Source organism: Saccopteryx bilineata, chromosome 11 (assembly GCF_036850765.1).
Source record: "Saccopteryx bilineata isolate mSacBil1 chromosome 11, mSacBil1_pri_phased_curated, whole genome shotgun sequence".
NCBI lineage: Eukaryota > Metazoa > Chordata > Mammalia > Chiroptera > Emballonuridae > Saccopteryx > Saccopteryx bilineata.
Window position 1 is genome coordinate 45,046,874 of NC_089500.1, and position 25,807 is coordinate 45,072,680.

General features: G+C 46.1%; 1 protein-coding gene and 1 non-coding gene across 2 annotated transcripts in view; one reads left to right on the forward strand and one right to left on the reverse strand.

Moving 5' to 3' along the window:
* Positions 1–25,807, forward strand: part of LOC136315052 (UDP-N-acetylglucosamine transporter TMEM241-like) — a 127,375-nt gene that overhangs the window by 62,257 nt on the left and 39,311 nt on the right. Inside the window, exons 14-15 of the mRNA XM_066246248.1 lie at positions 1,749–1,818; positions 5,989–6,082. Of these exons, the coding sequence (XP_066102345.1) occupies positions 1,749–1,818; positions 5,989–6,082 (164 nt within the window). The remainder of the gene's footprint in view (positions 1–1,748; positions 1,819–5,988; positions 6,083–25,807) is intronic.
* Positions 24,305–24,410, reverse strand: LOC136315801 (U6 spliceosomal RNA). The gene has a single exon (XR_010727586.1). It is a non-coding gene; the product is annotated as a U6 spliceosomal RNA (small nuclear RNA).

Genomic DNA, 25,807 nt, shown 5'->3' on the forward strand with positions numbered 1-25,807 from the left:
CTCACGTCTCTGGGGAAGGGACTTCAGATGGTGGTCTGAGCCTGATGATGTCATTTACAAAGTCCCTCCACCAATATAGGTCCCAAGTGTATGATAAAGGTACTCAGTGGAGGCCCTGGCTGGTTGGCTCAGCAGTAGAGCATCCACCCAGTGTGTGGAAGTCCCAACTTTGATTCCTGGTCGGGGCACACAGGAAAAGCGATTATCTGCTTCTCCACCCCTCCCCCTCCTATTTATCTTTCTCTTTCTCTTCTCCTCCTGAAGTCGTGGCTCGATTGATTCAAGCATGTTAGCCGTGGGTGCTGAGGATGGAGCCTCTGCCTCAGGCACTAAAAATAGCTTGGTTGCCAGCATCCCCAGACAGGGATTGGCAGGTGGATCCTGGCTGGGGCTCATGCAGGAGTCTGTCTTTGTATCTCCCCTAGTCGCACTTAAAATAAAATAAAAAAGGTACTCAGTGGAATCATGACCCATCAGTACAGAGAGCAAGAACTCTGAACCTCTTACTGGGGTGCACAAAACCCACATCCCATGAGACCCTTTCCTTTTAGTTAAGCACACACATATGCATAAAAGAAACAAAACAATAGTCATAATAAAAAATAAAAAAAAGAAAACAACTCTCCAGAGAAATGGAATTCAGACCTTTCTTTCCCAATACTAGATGGCTGAATCACTTGAAATTATTAGGTCTCTCAGGAAGTGTAGCAGGCTGTTGTGTCGTTTGTCCTGAAACTCTTGATGAGTAAGAGTGATGGTGAAGGAAATGATGTGTGTACACCCCACTGTGCACCTGTCATGTGGTACCCACTCGGAAAAATGGCCCTTCTTGCTGCAGTTTATCTAGAACTGAGAGACAGGCCGAGGCCAGGGGCCTGGAGCACCTGCCTCTGCCTGCGCCTCAGAAATTCCAGATTTGGAAGGATTAAGCTATCTGCTGTGGAAAGGCTTAATTCCTCTTCTTGGGACATTTTTGGAAGGCTTTTTGCTTTTTTAATCTCCTGACTTCTTGTTTGTGACCAAGTTCAAATTCCAGAGAGAGAAGCAGCCAATATGTGTGATTATTTCCTCTTGCACCAAGTGGAACTAAAAGAATGAACTTACTTCACTAGAAATAAATGTGCCCTTTGGACCTTAAGCTACGATGAGTATGCACGGTCAGTCTGGCCCCGGCACCGTTCACGTAGTAGTTAGCACAAAAATGAAAAAGGATGTCAGAGGCACACAGCCTTTTTTTAGATATAAGGCAGAAAAGAATAGAAGAATCCTTTGAGAAAAGGACTGTTTTTGTCCTGCACTCCACCTCAGGCAGGATGGCTGCCTGGCAAAGAGGAAAGGTCCTAGGGTTGCGAGGGACGGTTCACACTGGGCTCCGCAGTTGCAGAGTTGTGCAATCTTAGGCAAATCTCTTAGCTTTTCTGACCTCTGGTTAAAATGTGGGTAATAAAACTTCATGGAGTTGTTGTAAGGACTGAGAGATTAATGTACATAAAGCTTTTTTAGCATAGGGCCCTGCCCCGGACAGACTCTCACTAAATGGGCATTATATTATATTATTATTATTATTATTATTATTATTATTAGAAAAAGCCAGTAACATAGAAACCCTGGGAATGCCAGTGTGAATTCAGTGCTGGGCAGCTCAGTGCTCAGAGGGTTAACTGTGCTAGAGACCCTTGCGCTGCATTGCTGGGACATTGTAGGGCCCCGGACATGTGGCCTTGGTCTCACCCTTGCTCTGCCCCCAGGTGATCTCCTCGGAGTCCTGGACTTCCCGTTCCTGTATTTCTACAGATTCCATGGCAGCTGCTGGGCCAGGTGATCTCAACTAGTAAAACCCTCGCACTATGAATTCATGTCCCTGTACTGCTAGCTGTGTCTTCATTTCGGTGAAGTCCAGGGTCGGTGCCATTATCCAAGTGAGTGGCAGAGAGGTGGCGGGTGCTGGCGTGAGAGCAGCTCCCTGGGCCGACAGCGGTTGCTATGAACACCCGCAGGGACTCAGGGCTGGCCTGGGACCTTTGAGGAGCCCTGTCCTGCAGCAGTTTTTAGGCCATAGCAGTGGTTTTCAAATTTGCTGAAGACCTAGGATTTCCTGAGTTTTTTTGGTCTCCACAAGCAGTTCTTAAACAGAATTTCAGTATATAGTATTGACCAAACTGATTGAGTTCAAGGGAAGATTTGGGTCCACAACCCTAACCTTCTCAACTCTACCTTGGCCTCCCTCTTGCTCCTGAAGGGTAACCTCCCAAAAAAACCCTCAACTGAACCCCCAAGACTATGAGAAACAGATTTTGGATAGCATTGACTAGGAGATGCCTGGACAACAAGGCGATCTTTAATAGTGACCTTGGCAAGTATGCAGGGATGTAGACCGATTAAATGGGCAGAATTGGATACATAGAAGTTTATAGCCATCCTAGTTCCCTTTCTTCTCTTTGCTTGACTTTATTACGCGCAGAAGCGGAAAGGTGTCTATGGACAGCCCCACAGCATGTATTCTGATATCGTGGTAAAACCACACTTGGGTTGAATTCCAGCCTTGCTGCTTCCTAATTGTGTGATCTGTGGTTAAGTGTTCCTAGATCTCTCAAGCCTTCATTTAGTTCTCTCATCTATAAACTGGAGAAATAGTAGCAATGCAGTGTGACTGTGTGTATTGAATAAGGTACATATTTAAAGCCCTGAGCATTCGCCTAGCCCAATAAATGATGGCCATTTTATTACCTGCTCTGGTCAACTGTAAATAAAATGCCAACAGACCATGAAAAATTGCTACATAAAAGTCAGACCACCTATTTCCACACATAGAGGATTTTACCCTGTCAAGTAGTGACTCTTTACAGAGTCAAAATGCTGATCTGTGGCTAGGAACTGTTTCCAATGGGGGTTGTTAGTACCAAAAAAATCAATATTATATAGCGTTTGCTTCTGCATTTGAGCCTCAGATTGATTGATTTATCATCCTCGGAAGACTTTCAGGAGAACACTGACAGAATTCATCTTCCTGGTTCCTGTCATCTGGTCAGGCCTGGTCACTTAGCTAGGAATGTGTGCTAAGCGTGTTAGTGCTGTTCTGGTGCCCATGGACTTGTTTGCCTGTGGGTATTTGGCAGCCTGGGCAAACGGGTTGTGGAAGAGATATGGTTGTTTGGAATAGAGCATTCACAGCCCATTGCTGTTGGCTTTATGAGATGACATTTTGGCTCCATTTCTGCCTCTTTCAACCTACAACTTTTTCATAACCCAACATGAGAAATCAGGAATTCTTATTTAAAGGATTTGGAAATATTGATTTGGATTGATTTAATTCTCAGCTTTATTTTACCCCCTGGCTTCAGTCCTTAACCTCTTTTTTTTTTTTTTTTTGTATTTTTCTGAAGTTGTAAATGGGGAGGCAGTCAGACAGACTCCTGCATACGCCTGACTGGGATCCACTCGGCATGCCCACCAGGAGGCAATGTTTCACCCATCTGGGGCGTTGCTCTGTTGTGACCAGAGCCATTCTAGTGCCTGAGGCAGAGGCCATAGAGCATCCTCAGTGCCCGGGCCATCTCTGCTCCAATGGAACCCTGGCTGCGGGAGAGGAAGAGAGAGACAGAGAGGAAGGAGAGGGGGGAGGGGTGGAGAAGCAGATGAGCGTGTCTCCTGTGTGCCCTGGCCGGGAATTGAACCCAGGACTCCCACATGCCAGGCCGACTCTCTATCACTGAGCCAACTGGCCAGGTCCCTTAACCTCTTTTAAGAATGTGCTGCTTTTCTTTACCTCATCTTGAGGATCCTCCAGGTCCTGGGGGAGCTCAGAAGGGGTCATGGAGGTCCAAGGGGATAGTGGGAGTAGCCATGACCTAGACACCCCATTAGCAGGAAGCCCAGGCTCTTTCATTTCTGGGGTTTTCCCATTGATTTTAAGATCTGCTACCATAGCAACAGGTTGAAGAGCTGGAAAAAAAAAGGGAGGGAAAGTTAAGGGTTCATGGGTAATTTAGAAATGACTCACAGACATACAAGTCAAGTGATGGGAGTGAGTCGTGGATGCTTTCGTGAGCATGTAGGTAAAAAACCAGGAGTAGCTCAGTTCCAGAAGCTGTGCTGAGAGATGAGGTCAACATGGACCATGCCCTTCCTCTTGCTAGAGGTGGAGGGGAGAGGAAAAACCAGAGTGGAAGGGGATACGGGAGACTGGACAGGTGCCTGTGAAGTTGTTCACTCCTTGGACGCAGAGGGTGAGACCCACCAAGGAGATCCCTGGGTGCTGGCTGCCGTACTTTACACACTCATCTCACAGCCACGGGCACTGGCGGCATCTCTCTCTGTCTCTCTGGGCAAGAGCATCCGTGATGAGGTTTGAAGAGCTGTGGAAATTGAGATTATAATTTTACCTGTGCCTCAGTTGCTTGTTAATAAAATGAGAATTGGGGCTGGGAGCCTTTCTGTTCTGAAAAATGTCTGATTCCCAGAAGGTAGGATGGGGACTGCTATGCTCATTTCTGCTTTAAGATCACAGTGCCAGAGGCAAGAAAAAAAATAGAAAAAGGAAAAAAGGGGATTTGGTCAGGGTTATAAGGATCAATGAACACCACCAAGAACAGAGATTTAGGGTGCTTGATTTCCAGCCTGCTGCTTACCCACAAGGGCCCCTTGCCTTCCAGGTATGAGTGACTCAACATCTGAATCCATAGCTGCCCAGCCTCCCATCTCTACAGGTGCAAATCAGAACAAAATTGCAGGTCAGCCAGGCCAAACAGGCTGATAGACACACAAGGGAAGCCTAATGCCCATCTCTTGTCCTGACCCAAGAATGTGGCTGTGACTGGTCTAATCTAAAGAAGTGAAGGCACACATTTCTGTGAAATTTGCCTTAATTTAATTCAAGCTGCTGGAAAATCAGCCTGTCAAACGTTGATGTGATACCTACAATGACCAGGGCTCCATGCTTGGCCCTGTTGGGGACAATACATCGAAGCCCAAGGTCAGGCCCAGACCTCTCAGAGGTCACCATCAGTGTTGGAGCCACACACCAGTGCCTATAATAAAGGTCAAATGGCGCCTGAGGCCCTGGGGTGCAAACAGGGACAGCTCATAAGACCCCCCTCTTTGATTTAGGAAGTAACTGCAGTCTTTGTCTTACTTTGCAATTTTCAACTCCAGATAAAGTTCACACTCAGACCCCACTTGCGTGTATGTGCTGAAAGTCAGCCCCTGTCACGGAGTCGTCTGCGATGCTGCCCCAGTCACCCTGCCTCCAAGTGTCAGGAGGAGTGACCGTTCTGTTTGGAGCTCCCTTTGCTTTGGACGTGGCCACACAGCGACACTTGAAAACGGCTCCAGAGCAGGCCACGGCTTCCCCTCCCTGCTGGGTCGGTGCCCGGGGGGTGCCGACCTCTGAATAGCCCCCGAGATGCTGCCCCAGCCTCGGGCCCCTGACCGGGGTTCTCTCGGGTCACACACCTGGGCTGCGGCCTCATTCTCAAAGCGCGGTTTCTGTGCAGGTTCTCCTGGTTTGGGGGGCTGCCGCTACTGCACCCAGACTTCTTTCAGGTTCTTACCGGAACCAGGACCAGTGCAGTACAGACGCTCCGTCCTCAAATGGTGGATTTCCCTTTGGAATGCTTTACCTGGCAACTCATTCTGCTTGAAAACACTGAAGCTCTACCTCGGCAAGCACAGAGCTCCAGATGTCACAGGGGAGGGAGCAGGAGGTCCTGTCCTTCACGTTTGTTTACTTTCATGATTTAATCAGAGAGCCCTCCCAAATTTCTATACCTGTCCTCCCACCTCTAGTAAAATGCTGTCATCATAGCTTCTTAGAAAAGTAGAGCTGAATGGGGTTTTTAATTTGGGGTGTTTTAATTTAGAGATCACTGTAAAAGACAGATGAAATAGATGTGTAATAATTAGAAATTGACTGGTAGAATCTAACAGAAAATAGTTACCTGTTGGCTCAAAGAAGACAAGCTTCACTGACAGAATATTTTCTTCTCCCAGTGGATTGTTAGGATTCCTTCTCATGTTCAGCACCGTGAAGCTGAGAAGCCTGCTGGCCCCAGGGCAGTGCGCAGCCTGGGTTTTCTTCGCTAAGGTAAGAGAGAGGAGGGGTGGGGCACAAATGGTCTCAGGGCCTTTGTGTCCAGTGTGCTCAGAGCCTGTGTCATGTCAGGTTTGATCTTCCTGCCTGGCCTTCAGCCTGATCCTCAGGCACTCAGGTGACCATTTCTGAGGCCTTCTTTATCATGCTCCTGCAAGGTGACCTGGGTAAATCCCTAACTTTCCTGAGCCTCTACTGACCCATCTGGACATGAGAGGTTTTGCCCAAAAAACCCTCTAAACCTTCTTCAATTCTAAGAGACTGGACTCCTGGATGCATGGGGAAGTTCATTTTTTTTTTTTTTACTTTTTTTACTTTTATTGATTTTAGTGAGAGCGGAAGGGAGAGAGAGAGACAGATAAGAACATTGAGCTGTACCTGTATGCTCCCTGACCAGGGATTGAACCGGCAACTTCTGCATTTTAGGACAATGCTCTAACCAGCTGAGCTATCCAGCCAGGGCATGGGGCAGTTCTTATCTTTCTTCCTGAGACTTGTGAGGGTGTACAGAACTCAACTGACTTGCCCAAGAGGTCTCAGTCCATCAGAGGTGATAGAGCAAGGAAAATAGGCCAATGGCCAGTTTGGGGACTTTAATGAAGACTTCAAAAAAGGAAATATTGGCCCTGGCCAGTTGACTCAGTGGATAGAGCGTTGGCCTCGCATATGGACGTCCTGGGTTTGATTCCCAGTCAGGGCACACCGGAGAAGCAACCATCTGCTTCTCTCCCTCTCCCTCTCTCCCTTCTCTCTCTCATCCCCTCTCACAGCCAGTGGCTCAATTGGTTTGAGCGTTCACTTGGGCCATGAAAATGGCTGGGTTGATTTGAGTGCATCAGCCTCAGGCACTAAAAATAGCCTGGTTGACTCAAGCATCAGTGCCAGATGGGGGCTACCAGGTGGATCCTGGTTGGGGGCATGTGGGAGTCTGTTTCACTGTCTTGCCCTCCTCTCACTTAAAAAAATAAAAGAACTGTTATGAGAATGCCCATTGTGTAAGACTGACCATGGCTGAAGCATAATATAAAGAGGTGGAAAAATAAGAAGAAACAGAAGGCACAGAGAATCAGCTGTGGGACATACGATCTGCACTGAAGTGCTTTGGGACCAGTTCCTCCTAGTGAAGTACTTCATATCTCTAAGGTCTGGGAAAGGTTCAAGTTGCAGGGCCTAAGGCACTGCTTCTGAGGAGTGGTATTTCTTAATTAATTTATTCTAATGAGAGACTCATTTAATCTTGTGCCTTTAGTAACCTTTATGTTTGTTGGTTGATTTTGTCCTCCCAGAAGACAAAAGCAAATGTTTTTCTTTGAAAACAAGATTTCACCGTGATATTTTCACCTGCGTGGCCTACTCTAACTAGTCACTCTAATGCCGCAGAGCCCCAGGAGTGGCTGCGGCAGGGACTTCCGGCGTGACGGAGGGAGTAGGCTGACACATTCTCTCCCCCCAAGTTAACTAGAAAGCTAGGCACAGACTGCCAAAAATATCCATTTTAGTTCTCTAAAAATTGGCCAAAGGGATGCAACAAACTGAGAAGCATTTATTTGTTCGTGAAAACTGCTAAGCTTTGGGTGGGAATGGCATGCGTTTGTGGCATTATTGCTAAGGTTGCTACGATTCCCTCCTCCCCAGCTTTGTCAGTGTGATAGTTTGACCAGAGCATGGCAGCCTATGATAACCAGCAGCCTTGCTGGTGCTTCCAGAATACTCCATTTGGAATATTTTCAGTTAAAGTGGCCGTGTCAATGGTTAATAAACAAGAAGAACCGGTGGCTCCACTGTCTTGAGTTTAAAGTTCTCTTTGGGATAAGCAATGAACCAGTGATCTAGCTGGGGACTTAATAGGTAGTTCTGGTGGGCGAGAGAGCCATCGGGGCCGCTCCATGTATCCCAGGATGACGAGGAGCAGAGATGGAGTATGCCGAACACACACATCTCTGGCAGCAGAGCCATACAGGTAGAGGAGATAGGAGAGAGCCCGCAGAAAGGAAGGGCGGGGGCAGACTTGAAAACCACCTGAAATTTGAATGTGTTCCCCATCTCTCACAGAGTCAGAAACAGAGAGAGGAAGTCTTTCTGGCTCAAAGTGTGTGAGCAAAACCTCTGACTAGTTTTCCCCAGAACACCAAGTGTGCAGATATGTGGATGAACCTAGGGGAGCAGGCTTAAAATTTTAAAAAGGGGAAAAAAGGGAGTGAAAACCTCAGCAACTGTACCTTATATGGGAGACAGATCTTACAGACTTAGTCCCGGCACATTACAAAACAGTCAGAACAGTACCAGCAACAATGCTCTGAGAGAAAGTCAGAACCCAGAGTTGCTACCATACGTTATGTAAAGTGCCTGGTATTTAATATCAAATCAGAGGCATTCAGAGAAACAGGAAAGTGTGATTTATACATAGGAAAAAAGCAGTCAATAGGAACTGTGTCTGAGTGTCCTCAGATTTAGGAATTAGCAGAAAAAGATTGCAGTGCAGCTATTTAAAGATGTTCAGAGATATAAAGGAAACTGTGTTTAAAGAATTCAAGGGAAAACTCAATGAATCATAATAAAGAAATAGAAATTTTTTTAAAAAAGAGAACCGAATGGAAAAATCTGGAGTTAAAAAGTATGATAACTGAAATGGAATGAAAAACTCTCTAGAGGTACCCAATACCAGATTGGAGATGGCAGAAGAAAAGTCAGTGAACCAGGAGACAGGACAAACAAAATTATTTAATCTAAAAAAGAAATATAAACAAAGACTTAGAGACCTGGGGGACAACATCAAGCACAGTAGTGTGTATATGATAACAATTCCAGAAGAGGAAAGAGGGATAGAAAAAAATAGGCTTAATGGATGACCTTCCATCAAAAACAATGGAGGATAACACAAAAAGATACAAATGATCAAAATTAGAAATAAAAGAAGGCGTATCACTACTGATCCTATAGAAACTAAAAGCATTGCATATTGTTCATATTATGATTAACTTTATACCAGAAAATTAGACAATTCAGATGAAAGAGACAGGTTCCCAGAAGAACACAAATTAGAAATATTGACTCAAGAATAAATGGAGGCCCTGGCCGGTTGGCTCAGTGGTAGAGCGTCAGCCTGGCGTGCAGGAGTCCCGGGTTTGATTCCCGGCCAGGGCACACAGGAGAAGCACCCTTCTGCTTCTCCACCCCTCCCCCTCTCCTTCCTTTCTGTCTCTCTCTTCCCCGCCCGCAGCCAAGGCTCCACTGGAGCAAAGATGACTGGGGTGCTGAGGATGGCTCTGTGGCCTCTGCTTCAGGCGCTAGAATGGCTCTGGTTGCAACAGAGCAATGCCCCAGATGGGCAGAGCATCACCCCCTGGTGGGCATGCCGGGGTGGACCCCGGTCGGGTGCATGCGGGAGTCTGCATCCCCGTTTCCAACTTCAGAAAAATACAAAAAAAAAAAAAAAAAGAATAAATGGAAAATCTGAATACTCATAACAAGTAGAAATTAAAACTCTCTTCACAAAGAAAAACCCAGGCCCAGTTGGCTTTACTGATGAATTCTCTCCCATATTTAAAGAATAAATATTTTTAGAAAGTAGAAGAAAAGGGAATAACTCCTCATTTATTCTGTAAGGTGAGTTACCCTGACATTAATGCCAGACCAATAAAATAAAATAAAGTTATTAGAAAAGTATAGATCAATATCTCTCATGAACATAGATCTTTAATAAAATATTAGCAAACCAAATTTGGTAACATGTAGAAGGTAACATACCCCATGATCAACAGAGATTTACCCCAGGAATGCAAAGTTGGTTTAACATATGTAAATTAATGTAATACAATTATATTAATACAGTAAAAGACAGAAATACATAATGACACCAGTAGATACAGAAAAACTGTGACAAAACTCAAATTTATTCATGATAAAACCTCTCAACAAACTAGTAATAGAAGGGCACATCCTCAATATGAAAAGGGCATCTGTGAAAAATCTGTAGCTCACATTGCACTTAATGGTGAAACTGAATACTTTCTTCCTAAGATTGGGAGCAACACAAGAATGTTCACTCTAACCACTTGACTCAACATTGTACTGAAGTTTTGGGGCAGTGCAATAAAGAAAAAAAATTGTATTCACAAATGACATTATCTTATATGTAGAAAACCCTGAGGAATCTATAAAAACACCAGTTGAACTAATGAACAATTATCAAGGTCTCAGGATGCAAGATCATTGTACAAAAATCAATTGTAGTTATCTATATTGGTAATGAGCAGTCATTCTCATAAAAATGAAATTAAGAAAATTCTATTCACCAATAGCATCAAAAAGGAAAAACATACTTAGAAATTTAATGAAGAAGTGAAAGATTCATACACTGAAAACTACAACCTTTCTGAGAGAAATTAAAGATCTCAATAAATGGAGAGACATAATATTGTTAAGATGGAAATTCTTACTAAATTGGTCAATAAATTTAATGCAATCCCCATCAAAATCCTAGCAGGCTTTTTGGTAAAATTCACAAACTGATCTGGAAATTTATTAGCAATGCAATAGCCAAAACCATTTTGAAAAAAAAAAAAAAAAGTTTGGAACTTAAACTTCACAATTTAAAAACTCACTGTAAAGCTAGAATAATGAAGATTTTTTATATAGGTTCCAAGGCATTAACTGAGAAAAGCTTTTTTTTTTTTAACAAGTGGTGCTGGAAGAGTCAGACATCCATGGGCCAAAACACAGCAAAAACATTCATAGATCCTTGCTTCACATTCTTGACTCAAAATGGATCACAGGCCTAAATGTAAGACCTAAAATTAGAAGACCCTTAGAAGAAAACAGAGTAAGAATTATAAACAGAGTTCTTAGATTTGACACCAAAAACATGAGCCATAAAATAATTGATAAATTTGGCTTAATTTCTTAGTAGATAAATTAAGATATTTTGCAATTCAAAAGACATTGTTGCCCTGGCCGGTTGGCTCAGCGGTAGAGCGTCGGCCTAGCGTGTGGAGGACCCGGGTTCGATTCCCGGCCAGGGCACATAGGAGAAGCGCCCATTTGCTTCTCCACCCCTCCGCCGTGCCTTCCTCTCTGTCTCTCTCTTCCCCTCCCGCAGCCAAGGCTCCATTGGAGCAAAGATGGCCCAGGCGCTGGGGATGGCTCTGTGGCCTCTGCCTCAGGCACTAGAGTGGCTCTGGTCGCAACATGGCGACGCCCGGGATGGGCAGAGCATCGCCCCCTGGTGGGCAGAGCATCGCCCCCTGGTGGGCAGAGCGTAGCCCCATGGTGGGCGTGCCGGGTGGATCCCGGTCGGGCGCATGCGGGAGTCTGTCTGACAGTCTCTCCCTGTTTCCAGCTTCAGAAAAATGCAAAAAAAAAAAGACATTGTTAAGAAAATAAAAATATCAATATAAGCCATATAAGGTCAGCCGAAGGAGGACACCTGAGTTCAGGCAAGAAAAGTTTATTAGGGGGGTCATCTGCTGGGCTCACTCCTAAGGCGGAGGTCAGCAACCGGTTCTCTAACAGGTAGGGTTAAACAGGGGATTCGAAGGTGGGGGCTGGTAGTCATTACAGGGAAAAAAGGATTAACAGTAAGTAAGCTAGGGGACCTTCCACACCTGGGTGAGTCAATCTGGATGTCTGAGGGGAGGCGATCTGGAATGTCCAGTTTTTTAATGTCCCTTTGTCTACTTAAGGGAGGAGGGATCATGGCCCCCACCTGCAACCCTATCAAGCCACAGCCTAGGAGAAAATATTTGCAAATCATATATCTGATAAAGGGTATATGTGTCCCGAGTATATAAAGAGTTGTTCCACCTCACTGAGACTATATATAATACAAACTGATTTAAAACTGGTCAAAAGACTTCAGTAACCTGACCATGCAGAGCACAGTGGATAGAGCATTGGACTGGGATGCAGAGGGCCCAGGTTCAAAACCCTGAGGTTGCCAACTTTAGCGCGGGCTCATCTGGCTTGAGTGTGGGGTTACTGGCTTGAGTGTGGGATCATAGACATGACCCCAAGGTCACTGGCTTGAGCCCAAGGTCGCTGGCTTGAGCAAGGGGTCACTTGCTCTGTTGTAGCCCCCCACCCCCATCAAGGCACATATGAGAAAGCAATCAATAAACAACTAAGGAGTTGCAACAAAGAATTGATGCTTCTCATCTCTCTCCCTTCCTGTCTGTCTGTCCCTATCTGTCCCTCTCTCTCTCTCTGTCTTAAAAAAAAAAAAACTTCAATAAACCCCAGGCACCCTCTGCCCAGGGATCCTGGGAGCCCTCTTGTGCCCCTCCCCCCAGGCTTCCTAAGATTTTGCTGATGCAATAAGGGTGATAAACTGCTTTCTGCTGGCACTGAAGATTATATTCAGATAAGAATTAAATGGAGAAGTGTCAGGAAGACCCTTACTACTGCCCAAGGGATTGCTATGATTGTGATAAAAAGAAAGTAGTGAAGGCATTTAAGAAGACATTTGTCGGCAATGTACTGTAACTGAGCATCCTGGATAGGGAGAAGTAATTGAGCTACAAGGTGACCAGCAGAAGACGTATGCCAGTTCCTCATAGAGACTGGACTGGCTAAGACACAAGCTGAAGGTTCATGGATTTTCAGTGCTTTTGGCTCACTGAAGCTTAAGTGACTTCCTTGCAATGAATAGAATTTCCCTTCTGTCCCTTGTCATGAGTTTAAAAACCTCTCAGCTTGTATAATGTAACCACTTGGGGTCTGCTTTTAACTTGGACTAGTGAAATTTCTCCATGCAATAAATGGAAAAAAGCCATAAAAACAGGCTTCAGTATACATTTCACTAAAGAAGATATATGTATAAATGGTTCATAAATCTGTGAAAAGAAACTCAATATCATTAGTCATTAGGGAAATGCAAGTTATAACCATGATGAGATACCACTACCCACTCATAGAGTGGCTATAATTTTTAAAAATAGACAAAAAAAGGTGCTAGCAAAAATGCGGAGGAACTAGAACCCTCAAAAATTACAAGCAGGAAGGTAAAGTGGCATAGCCACTTTGGAAAATTGTTTGGTAGTTTCTTAAAAGGTTAAGCATAAACTGACTATACAATCCAGAAATACTATTCCTAGGAGTTTACCCAAGAGAAGTGAATACATATGCCACAGACAACTTAAGCATGAATGCTTACTGTAACATTATTCATAATAGCCCAAAACTGGAAACAGCCTAAATGTCCATTAACTGTTGAATGTATAAGCAAGATACAGTATATCCTTGCAATTAAATATTCTTCAGCATTAAAGAGTAATGGACTATTAATACATTGCTACGATGTGGATGAATCTCAGAAACTTTATGCTAAGTGAAAGAAGCCAATCCCAAAAGAATACATATAATGTGGTTCAATTTTTTTTGTTGTTGTTCTTTTTTTTAAATTTATTCATTTTTAGAGAGGAGAGAGAGACAGAGAGAGAGAGAGAGAGGAGAGAGAGACAGAGAGAGAGAAGGGGGAGGAGCAGTAAGTATCAACTCTCATATGTGCCTTGACCAGGCAAGCCCAGGGTTTCGAACCAGCGACCTCAGCATTTCCAGGTCGACGCTTTATCCACTGCACCACCACAGGTCAGGCCTAATGTGGTTCAATTTTTGTGAAATTTTCAGAAAAGACAAATGTATAGAGATGGAAAGCATACTGATGGCCACTTGGAGCAGAGTTTGGCTGCAAATGGGGTTCTAAAATGGAGCTGTGCTGATGGTTGCACCGTCATTGAAATTAATTTATTAAATTTGTTCATTTTTAAAAATCATATACAGTAGGTGAATTTTACAACATGTCAATCATCTCTGACAGCTGTAAAGTAATAGCGCTGAAAGCACAGTGCTGGCATCCTGTCCCTAAGGTCAGGAAGGACATTTTTCTTATATATTTATATATGGCTTTGCCCATTTGGCCACTAGTTTCGTGAGACTCCTTTTATTTGTTGTATTTTTAAATTTTTTTCTTAAACTCTGAAGGAGGTTTATAATTACCTTCTCTGTAGTTAACTCAGAATGTAGAAGGATTCTTTTATCCTTTTTTAAATGTGAAGGATTGGATAAGGTGAGCCATTAAGGATTCTTCTAGTCCCAGTACATTAAGCAATCCTCACCCACCTCCACTCTCTCTCCTACTTCTTTTCTATTTAAAAATAAACTCTGTTGCCCTCAATGGCATAATATTTACCCATCCTTTGGGCCATCTACATATCAAAATGTGCTGACATTTGAAGTACAACATAATTGTACATAGCAACACAGCGTTTCTCCAGGATGTCACTGTGACTCTGCTGGGTGCCAGCATGTTCAGAAAGTGACTCAGAAGGATGCTCCACTGGCCCCAGAGGAGAATTGGGATTCTATGAAAAAATGAATAATACACGGGGAGGAAGGAAGAAGGGCTGGGGTACCTTCTTCCTTGCTCCAAAAGGATCCATTCTTTGCCATTTTCCAAGAAGCTGTCATGTCAACTGCATCGCTCCCAATTCTGAGACAAAGCACCCATGCTTCCCTCTGCTCCTCATCTTTCTCAGCGTCTTCCTCGGGTCTCAGAATGCTCAGCAGGGAAAAAAAGGTGCCTTCTAAGTCACTTTATATTGTTTTCACTATTATTATTTTTTCTCTCTGGGAATTTGAGTAAAATTCTAAGAAGCTAAAAATAACAATATTAGCAACCTTTTAAAATTTTCTCCCTTTATTTTGGTAAAGTCAGCCATGTGAGCTCTAACTGCATCTTCCTAAAATCTTGGGATCCCTTCCCACTTGTAATTAAAAGCATTGGTGCAGGGAAAAAGTGATTGAATTGAAGAGAAAAGCAATGAAGTGTGTAGACATATAAGGAAGATGTGGTATGAGTTTATATTTTTTTACTAGTAGGTTTTTCCAGCAGATTTAAGTTCCCATGAGAATTCTTCCTGGATTGAGTAGTGCCTTGTCTCATCCTTCAAAATGACAGCAGTCTCCAGCATCCATTGGGAAGAGGCAACTGAGGCCAGAGTGAGTTGATATTGAGGTGGAGCCAGGAGAAGAGAAGCCGCCCAAACAGCAGCACTGGCCTACTGGGCTCGTGAGGATCCAGTATTTGCTCCCATTTTAAAGCTGTGTCCCTTGGAAGACAGCTTTCTTCCTTTAAGCTAATGCCACAGTTCCTGCCACCATTTCATATCCTGAAGGCAGTGGTAGACCAGAAAATTAACTCTTAGTCTGTTCTTCATATAACCCTGGGAAAATGATTTTCTGTGGCTTGCCTAAGATGCATCTCTTGATTTGGTTTAGTTTGTTTGTTTTTTGTTTGTTGTTTTTTTTTGTATTTTTCTGAAGCTGGAAACGGGGAGAGACAGTCGGACAGACTCCCGCATGCGCCCGACCAGGATCCACCCGGCATGCCCACCAGGGGGCGACGCTCTGCCCACCAGGGGGCGATGCTCTGCCCCTCTGGGGCGTCGCTCTGTCGCGACCAGAGCCACTCCAGCGCCTGGGGCAGAGGCCAAGGAGCCATCCCCAGTGCCCGGGCCATCTTTGCTCTAATGGAGCCTTGGCTGCGGGAGGGGAAGAGAGAGACAGAGAGGAAGGAGGGGGGAAGGGTGGAGAAGCAGATGGGCGCCTCTCCTGTGTGCCCTGGCCGGGAATCGAACCTGGGACTTCTGCACGCCAGGCCGACGCTCTACCACTGAGCCAACCGGCCAGGGCCTAGTTTGTTTTTTGATAGAGTTTTATCTTTTAAGCCTGGGACTTGGGTAGCTGTCGCTCTCTGGCCATTTAGGGCAGGTCTGTGTGTGATAGGGTTGTCAGGGTCTGCTGAGAGTGAATGAGCACCTCCTTAAATGTTGCCCCCCAGGTGCCTAACTTGCCCCCATTCCCAGGCCCTTCGCTGACACTGGGTCGTAATTTACTGCCTCCCTGAAACAGCGGTGCGTTCAAAGGGGTTGTAAGGTATACTAAATAGATTTGTACAGTTTTTGTGGCACTGGAAGTGTCTTTGAATGGTCTTCTTTTTGGACACTGTTCCCCCCATCAGTCAGCGTCTATTAGGGAAAACTTCAGAGCATCTGAATGTTGTGGGCTGTGGGGAGTACATTAGTGTAGGTGTACAATCCAGAGGATGAGGCCAGAGTGACAAGATGAGACCATTAGAGGACACTGCTGAGCCAGCAGTACTGACTGCAGGAGCTGGGTGAAGGGAGACTTCTGTGAATTGAGGCAGCAGAGCGACTGAACCAGCCCCGTCAGCACTGGCTGCCTGGGAAAGACGGGACAGAGGGGAGGGTCGCACGGCAGTGCCCCGGGCAGACTGTGCGGTGGGGAGCCAGGAGGAACCAGGACTGACCTGGGCAGGAGGAGAGTGTGCAGGGGTGAGGGGGAGATTGGGTGCCAAGAGTCAGATTAGAGAAAGGCCGAGAGGCCGTGCCACAGAGATCATGGAACCTCTGAAGGAGACTGGCTCACGGCAGTGCTCTGAGCAGGGTGACATGTGATGGTACTTAACCAGCTGAAAATGAGTTCTGGGCGTTTAGAGGGGAGGTGAACCAAAGTAGTGACGGCAAGGATAGAGATGAGAGGTCAGGTTTGACTGACAATGAAGGAAAATGAACTTTAATTACATAATTTATCATATAATTGATGTGATCAAAGAACTGGACAATGAGTACTCATCATTGCAGGACCGTATAGAACAGGGAGCGATAATGAGGGTTTGCATACAGGGAGTGGTGACCAGGGGTCACAGTGGCTCCGAGGCTCATAGCTGGAGACGCGGGACACCCAGGGCAATCCAGACAGAAGTGGGGCTGATGGTGAAAGAACATCTTCGGAGAGGAAAGCTGGTGAAGTCTATTTCAGACAAGTGTGTGTGGTGCAAAAACATCTAAATGTTTTTCCCATAAAGCAAGGACTTTGCATGTCCTTCACCCACAGAGGGACAGATTGAAATCAAGAAAATGAATAGATGAACTCATGAGAGAGTTAGAGGATTTAGGGAAAACAGAGCAGGGGCCCAGGACTTAGCTGACAACCAGTAATGACCAGAAAGAGAAAACCCCAGAGGTGGAAGGGGAACCAGGCAAGTTCAGTGTGGAGAAGTCTAAGGAAGAATGTTAGAGAGGAATGCCACCAAGAGGTCAGAGAGACCCAGAGTGAGAAAAGACTAGAGCAAGGGCACTGCTTGCCTTTGAGGAACTGGTGTTAGTCAAGGGGCAGGGAGGGGAGTGTGACAGATGATGGATCATAAATACTGAGGATACCTAAGAAGAGAATAGAGATTGTGATGGTGGTGGGCAGGGGGGATAGCCCGATCTAGTGGAGATAATGTCTTCTTCAGGAACAGGACGGCTTGCACATGTTTGCAATAAGAAGACACCATAAAAAATAAATAAAAAAAAAGAAGAAGACACCCATAGAGAGATTTAAAGATGCTAGAGAATAAGGGGAAATTGGGAGAACATATTTATTTATTTTTTATTTATTTATTTATTTATTTATTTGTAGGTGAGAGCAGGATAGTGAGGGAGACTCCTGCATGCACCCTGACTGGGATCCACCCAGCAACCCCGTCTGGGGCTGATGCTTGAGTACTGACCTATTTTTAGCACCTGAGACTGACAGGCTCAGACCAACCAAGCCATCCTCAGTGCCTGGGGCCACATTTGAACGAATCGAGCCACTGGCTATCGGAGAGTAGGAGGGAGGAAAGGGGGAGGGGGAGAGGGAGAGAAGCAGATGGTCACTTCTGTGTACCCTGACTAGGAATTGAACCCGGGACATTCATATGCTGGGTTGATGCTCTATCCAGTGAGCCACCAGCTAGGGCCAAGAACATGTTTCAGAGGGAGTGAAAGGCTTGTGGGGGGTTAGCTTTAGAAAAAACAGAAAGCCTTTTTCCTGAGCCTAAACAGAAGGGCAATGATAGGCAGAGGGGAGGCTTTTCCATGAGGCACATGGGATTTCAGGGAAAGAGGGAAGGAAGGAGCGCTCACTGTTTGGTTGGCTCTGATGCGCTGAAGCCTTGTAGTCTTCAGCTGCTTCATCCATAAAGCAAGGAGTCTGGACTAGAAAATATCTAACGGTAGCTCAAAATGTTCTGATTCTAATGAGCTCCGATAGTGTCAATGGTATCTGATATTTAACACTGAACACTGATGATATTTATATTCAATTGTAAGATTACTATATAAGGTGATCTGCTAGGAGCCATATTATTATCAGTACTTACTTATCAAAGCATTTACCAGATTCAAAGTGTTTAATAGAATTTATCAGAATAAAGTAGGAAACCACTCAGCAGTCTGACCTTCTTCCATCCCTATCAGCAAATTTCACCTTCTCTCCTGAAAGATTATGTGGGAACGCTGCAAGCAGCTCATTCGAATGTTTGCCCCTGTTTTTACTTAGAATTTGGAGAGAGAAATTCGGCTTAAGGAACACTGCCTAGGCTAGGATGCTGCTCACACAGTCCAGGTGGAAGATGGGAAGCCTTTGGAGGCGTGGTCCCATGTGAGTCTTTAAACCTGGAGAGTGTGGTGGGTGCAGAACTGGAGCAGGGAGGCAAGGAACAAAGTGTAAAATATTACAAAATTAGGATAGTCTAGAACTTGGAGACCTCCACGTTTCAAGCTAAATGCAGAGTATGTGCGATAACGTGTGTGAAGTGACCAGGGAGTGACACAGTGCCGTGCAAACACGGGGCGTTCTGCGCAGCCCTGTGCACCGGGAGCAGGGAGTGACACAGTGCCGTGCAAACACGGGGCGTTCTGCGCAGCCCTGTGCACCGGGAGCAGGGAGTGACACAGTGCCGTGCAAACACGGGGCGTTCTGCGCAGCCCTGTGCACCGGGAGCAGGGAGTGACACAGTGCCGTGCAAACACGGGGCGTTCTGCGCAGCCCTGTACACCAGGAGCAGGGAGTGACACAGTGCCGTGCAAACACGGGGCATTCTGCGCAGCCCTGTGCACTGGGAGCAGGGAGTGACACAGTGCCGTGCAAACACGGGGCGTTGTGCGCAGCCCTGTGCACTAGGAGCAGGGAGTGACACAGTGCCGTGCAAACACGGGGCGTTCTGTGCAGCCTTGTACACCGGGAGCAGGGAGTGACACAGTGCCGTGGTTCTGCGCAGCCCTGTACACCAGGAGCAGGGAGTGACACAGTGCCGTGGTTCTGTGCAGCCCTGTACACCGGGAGCAGGGAGTGACACAGTGCCGTGCAAACACGGGGCGTTCTGCGCAGCCCTGTACACCAGGAGCAGGGAGTGACACAGTGCCGTGCAAACACGGGGCGTTCTGTGCAGCCCTGTACACCGGGAGCAGGGAGTGACACAGTGCCGTGGTTCTGCGCAGCCCTGTACACCAGGAGCAGGGAGTGACACAGTGCCCTGGTTCTGTGCAGCCCTGTACACCGGGAGCAGGGAGTGACACAGTGCCGTGCAAACACGGGGCGTTCTGTGCAGCCCTGTACACCAGGAGCAGGGAGTGACACAGTGCCGTGCAAACACGGGGCGTTCTGTGCAGCCCTGTACACCGGGAGCAGGGAGTGACACAGTGCCGTGCAAACACGGGGCGTTCTGTGCAGCCCTGTACACCGGGAGCAGGGAGTGACACAGTGCCGTGGTTCTGCGCAGCCCTGTACACCGGGAGCAGGGAGTGACACAGTGCCCTGGTTCTGTGCAGCCCTGTACACAGGGAGCAGGGAGTGACACAGTGCCGTGCAAACACGGGGCGTTCTGTGCAGCCCTGTACACCAGGAGCAGGGAGTGACACAGTGCCATGCAAACACGGGGCGTTCTGTGCAGCCCTGTACACAGGGAGCAGGGAGTGACACAGTGCCGTGGTTCTGCGCAGCCCTGTACACCAGGAGCAGGGAGTGACACAGTGCCGTGGTTCTGCGCAGCCCTGTACACCGGGAGCAGGGAGTGACACAGTGCCGTGCAAACACGGGGCGTTCTGCGCAGCCCTGTACACCAGGAGCAGGGAGTGACACAGTGCCGTGGTTCTGCGCAGCCCTGTACACCAGGAGCAGGGAGTGACACAGTGCCGTGGTTCTGCGCAGCCCTGTACAGTGGGAGCAGGAAGTGACACAGTGCCGTGGTTCTGCGCAACCCTGTACACTGGGAGCAGGGAGTGACACAGTGCCGTGGTTCTGCGCAACCCTGTACACTGGGAGCAGGGAGTGACACAGTGCCGTGTAAACACGGGACGTTCTGCGCAGCCCTGTACACCAGGAGCAGGGAGTGACACAGTGCCGTGCAAACACGGGGCGTTCTGCGCAGCCCTGTACACCAGGAGCAGGGAGTGACACAGTGCCGTGGTTCTGCGCAGCCCTGTACACCAGGAGCAGGGAGTGACACAGTGCCGTGGTTCTGCGCAGCCCTGTACACCAGGAGCAGGGAGTGACACAGTGCCGTGCAAACACGGGGCGTTCTGTGCAGCCCTGTACACCAGGAGCAGGGAGTGACACAGTGCCGTGTAAACACGGGACGTTCTGCGCAGCCCTGTACACCAGGAGCAGGGAGTGACACAGTGCCGTGCAAACACGGGGCGTTCTGCGCAGCCCTGTACACCGGGAGCAGGGAGTGACACAGTGCCGTGGTTCTGCGCAGCCCTGTACACCAGGAGCAGGGAGTGACACAGTGCCGTGCAAACATGGGGCGTTCTGTGCAGCCCTGTACACCAGGAGCAGGGAGTGACACAGTGCCATGCAAACACGGGGTGTTCTGTGCAGCCCTGTACACAGGGAGCAGGGAGTGACACAGTGCCGTGGTTCTGCGCAGCCCTGTACACCAGGAGCAGGGAGTGACACAGTGCCGTGGTTCTGTGCAGCCCTGTACACTGGGAGCAGGGAGTGACACAGTGCCGTGTAAACACGGGGCGTTCTGCGCAGCCCTGTACACCAGGAGCAGGGAGTGACACAGTGCCGTGGTTCTGCGCAGCCCTGTACACCAGGAGCAGGGAGTGACACAGTGCCGTGGTTCTGCGCAGCCCTGTACACCAGGAGCAGGGAGTGACACAGTGCCGTGGTTCTGCGCAGCCCTGTACAGTGGGAGCAGGGAGTGACACAGTGCCGTGGTTCTGCGCAGCCCTGTACACTGGGAGCAGGGAGTGACACAGTGCCGTGGTTCTGCGCAGCCCTGTACACCGGGAGCAGGGAGTGACACAGTGCCGTGGTTCTGCGCAGCCCTGTACACCAGGAGCAGGGAGTGACACAGTGCCGTGGTTCTGCGCAGCCCTGTACACCGGGAGCAGGGAGTGACACAGTGCCGTGGTTCTGCGCAGCCCTGTACACCAGGAGCAGGGAGTGACACAGTGCCGTGGTTCTGCGCAGCCCTGTACACCAGGAGCAGGGAGTGACACGGTGCCGTGGTTCTGCGCAGCCCTGTACACCGGGAGCATGGAGTGACACAGTGCCGTGGTTCTGCGCAGCCCTGTACACCAGGAGCAGGGAGTGACACAGTGCCGTGGTTCTGCGCAGCCCTGTATACCAGGAGCAGGGAGTGACACGGTGCCGTGGTTCTGCGCAGCCCTGTACACCGGGAGCAGGGAGTGACACAGTGCCGTGGTTCTGCGCAGTCCTGTACACCGGGAGCAGGGAGTGACACAGTGCCGTGGTTCTGCGCAGCCCTGTACACCGGGAGCAGGGAGTGACACAGTGCTGTGGTTCTGCGCAGCCCTGTGCACTGGGAGCAGGACTTCATTTTGACCTCGCGTTGAGTCCCAGTTCTTCCACTTTCTAGTCTGCTTTATTTTCTTATTTGTAAACAAATATAATAATAATGTCGACCTTGCTCAGAGGGTTGGGTAATATTTAGACAGTCCTTGGATAGTGAACACTGGCAGTTGGCAGGCCCGGCTTGGCTCTGTCAATCACTGGTTAATTCTTTCACCAAACTAACCAGTGATTTCCTGAGTTTGAATTTACCGTTTGTATTTACTGGTGCTAGATGGTGAATTCAGTTGTGGATGCCTTTTAGACGCTGTTCAGAATCCCCCAAGCAGGAGAACAAGGTTTCTCACAGCTCTGATAACCAGACATTGTCTAACAAAAGAGGCAATTGATGCACCATTCACAGAGTTTTTAAACTTATAGAAAGAGTCATTGATTCAGAACAGTTGCTGTGCCTGTGAAGAAGTATGTTTGATGGTTTCCATGGAGACCACCCTGCTGGCTGTTCTGCCATCACTAGACTTAATTATACACTGTGATTGCTGGGGAGCCTTCAAAGCTGTCTCCATAACAACACCCCCTGTGTAGTACCATGACCGCTGCCCCAGCGGTTTTTTTTTTAATTATTTTTTTTTAGAGGTTTTCTTTTTATATATACAAGACACATTAATCCATTAAATTTGAGGACACAGTACAAAAAAAAAAACAGAAAAAAAAACACCTCAGCTAATTTATCTGACAATGCTGTTCATATTCATGACGCCATTTTTTGTTGTTGTTTTGTTTCCTAATAATAAAGGAGGAGACACAGGGCTGTTGGGCTGATATATATTTGGGGTCCCCCCTCCCCACCTCACCCATACACCACCAGGGTGAACAGGAGGAGAAGGAAAGGCAGGGACCACAGCAAGGTTTTTTTTTGTTGTTGTTGTTGTTTTTAAGTAAAGTATCAATATTTATTTTTATCTGGATCCTTGTTTTCTGTTATAAAGATATCAAAGGTTATAAATAAATGCAATTATTATTTAATTACATGAATAAAGTCAAATAGGTTTAAGTCTAAATAGGTGAGTAGTCTACAATGTACACTTAAGAAATACAAACAAATATTCCAATTAAAAAATGGGCAGAGGATCTGAACAGACACTTCTCCCAAGAAGACATAAATGTCCCGTAGATATATGAAAAGATGTTCAACTTCACTAGCTATTAGGAAAATGCAAATCAAAACTACATTGAGATGCCACCTCACACCTGGTAGAATGGCCATTTAGCAACAAGATAAAGTATGTTTTTTAATGTTCATTCTTAAATTTTACAGAAGGTGTGATGTTAGGAGGGAAATTATAGGACTAGAAAACAAGTCAGAACTGAACTGGAGTTGAGAAGATTCTGCTGATAAGCTTCAACTTTCGTTAGACTTATCCTTAGTAAGAACTCTTCACCGGACAGGAATTTTTCTGACTTTTGACTGCCCATCTCTCAGGCTGCCGTGCCAGGTCTTCGAAGCAGGGCCTAATGTCTTTCTTTTTTTATAGGACATGTTGACATTTCTTTTGAACTATTGCTAAGATACTGAACTAAGAAGGAGTCTTGGCTATGTTCGTTTACTGGATAAAATTAAACCAGTTTATGCATCGGATGAACTTTTAAAGCACTGTCAACAGAAACTGTTAGGATTTGATGTTTGGAATTTTTAGATATCTCCAAGACCATTAGTAAAACTCTTGCTGTTTCTGGTGTAATTAAAAAACAGGAAGAAAAAGAAGCAGCAGCTAAGTGTCTTTTTAATGTAGAGTCACACAGATTTCAAGACTTCTAAATACCATAAATTTTTACTTTTCATCTGATTTTTTAGATATATTTGTAGGGAAGTTTCAAAGCTTAACATTGAATCATACCTTAAACTTTTGATAAGGTGACAAGTGAATAAATATATCAAGTTCTTGAATTAGACATTTTAGGATCAATTTCTGGCATATGAATGAGTGTGTACACCGCCCCTCACTGCCTCCCCTCAAAGAGATTATTGAAAAATCCTGAAAGTACAGTAACAATGACCAGAGGCAGATTTAAAGGCGGGTGCACTGGGCGTGTGCCCTGGACCCCGACTTCTGAAGGGCCCCGCAAAACCCCAATGTTACGCTTTTGTCTAATGACACCAAGTTTGGTTTCATATGTGCAATTTTAACATTAATAGTGCATAATATTTTTAATTTACTTAAAAATATGGTTAAGATGTATTTTTATTTTCCCTGTCTCTCTCTTTTTTTTAAGGGGCCCAATATTTTCTTCTGCGCCCGGGGCCTCAACCGACCGTAGTCCGCCTCTGACAACGACCGTCACGTTTTGCTCTCACTAGGCCCACTCTGTGCTGAGCATAGTGTTAGCTCTCTTCCTCCTTCCATTTCCTACTGTTACTGTTATCTTTTATAGTTTCATTGAAATATAATTGATGTATAACATCATATGAGTTTAAAGTGTGTAACATAACGATTTGATAGTTGTGTATATTGTGAAATGATAACCACAATAAGTTTAGTGAACATCCATCACCTTACATAGTTACCGAAAGATACAGAAAGCTTCACAAATTTGGGTGTCGTCCTGTCACGAGGGCAATGCTGACCTTCTCAGTATCATTCTAGTTTAGCGTATGTGCTGCCGAAGTGAGCACAGTGACTTCTTTTTCTTTATTATTTTCATCATCATCATGCTCATCGTCGTGGTCACCATCCATTGGGTATGGAGAAACTGTTGCTGTCTTTTCTGGACGTAAAAGTAAATCACGAGAGAGGAGGCTCGTTTTCTTCAGCTCCTTGTATTTTTTCCCGTCTTCTTGGCTTCAGAAGACTCCTCGCCTCTTCTTCCTGTATCCCTTCAAAAACTCACTTGAATATATAACTTTCTATGTAGCAGTTTAATGTTCCTCTTATTTTCTTCCTTCAGTTGTTACTCAGCACCTTAATGAGTTCTGGAATTTTTCTGATGAAAATAAATTATTAAATCTAGTGAAGCTGTGCTCTTTTTTTGTTGAAAGAGATGCTTTAAAAAATCTAATTATGGCTGTTTCCTAATTAAATCATTTTTCTTTTTTCACAGCCTAAGCGGCTGTGGCAACGAGAATGATTTTTCATGGAAAAATGGAAACCTAGAGGCGTCAGCATGACTTCCTTCCCAGCCTCTGGCTGGGCAGTGATCACAGCGTGTGCTCGTCTTTCCGTGACGTCACTGAGGAAGCCACGGGAGCGTGCAGTGAGAGTTAGGGCCGCGCTGTTACTGCCGAGCTGTCTGGAAGGTCAGCACAGAAGTTAGTTATCTGGGAATTATTCCTTTATGAACAGGGTTTTCCCAGAGGGCATGTGGGAGGGGAAATACAGTTTGGATTAAAGAAAAAAAAATTTTTTTAATTCCATTCCCTATTGTCAAAATAATTCATGGAGCAGCGAGTGATGTTAATGAACATTTTGCTATCTTGGAGAAGGTTGTTTTGCTTGTATCCGATTATGAACTCTTTGTTTTTTTCTAGGCTATTTTTAGTGTCATTGATTATCACAATGTTCTGTGCGGCAAAAATATGACAACAATTCTGCGTTTCGCAACTTTTGACCTGCATGAATTAGCTCAAGTTTACTTATTGAGGAAATACTTTGAATTTCTGTAAATTTCCTGACAGCAAAGTTTTTTATGGGTGCTGTTACTGCCCAAGATTATGTAAACTACCTAAAATTAAAGTGGGTTTTGCAACATAAAGTTCAATTAATTGGGAAAGTTTTACAAGGTCTCCTTTGGGGGATGAACTGATGTGTACTAGGTTTACTGCAGGATAGTATTGAATAAGGGAGTGCAGAGTGAATGCACCTTTGCAGGTCTGTCCCCTTAGATCAGAAAGTGAGAAAGATGGAATTCTGCATGTGTCTCAGGAAGTACCTTCAATTGCCCCCTAAAGAAAAGGCTCTTTTCTTTAATTGTGCCATTTATTCTGTTTGAGATTACTTTTCCTTATAAAAGATCCTCAATCTGTAACCCTAGAACGAAGTTCCTCCGGGTGAGGCCAGGCACAGGCTGATCAGC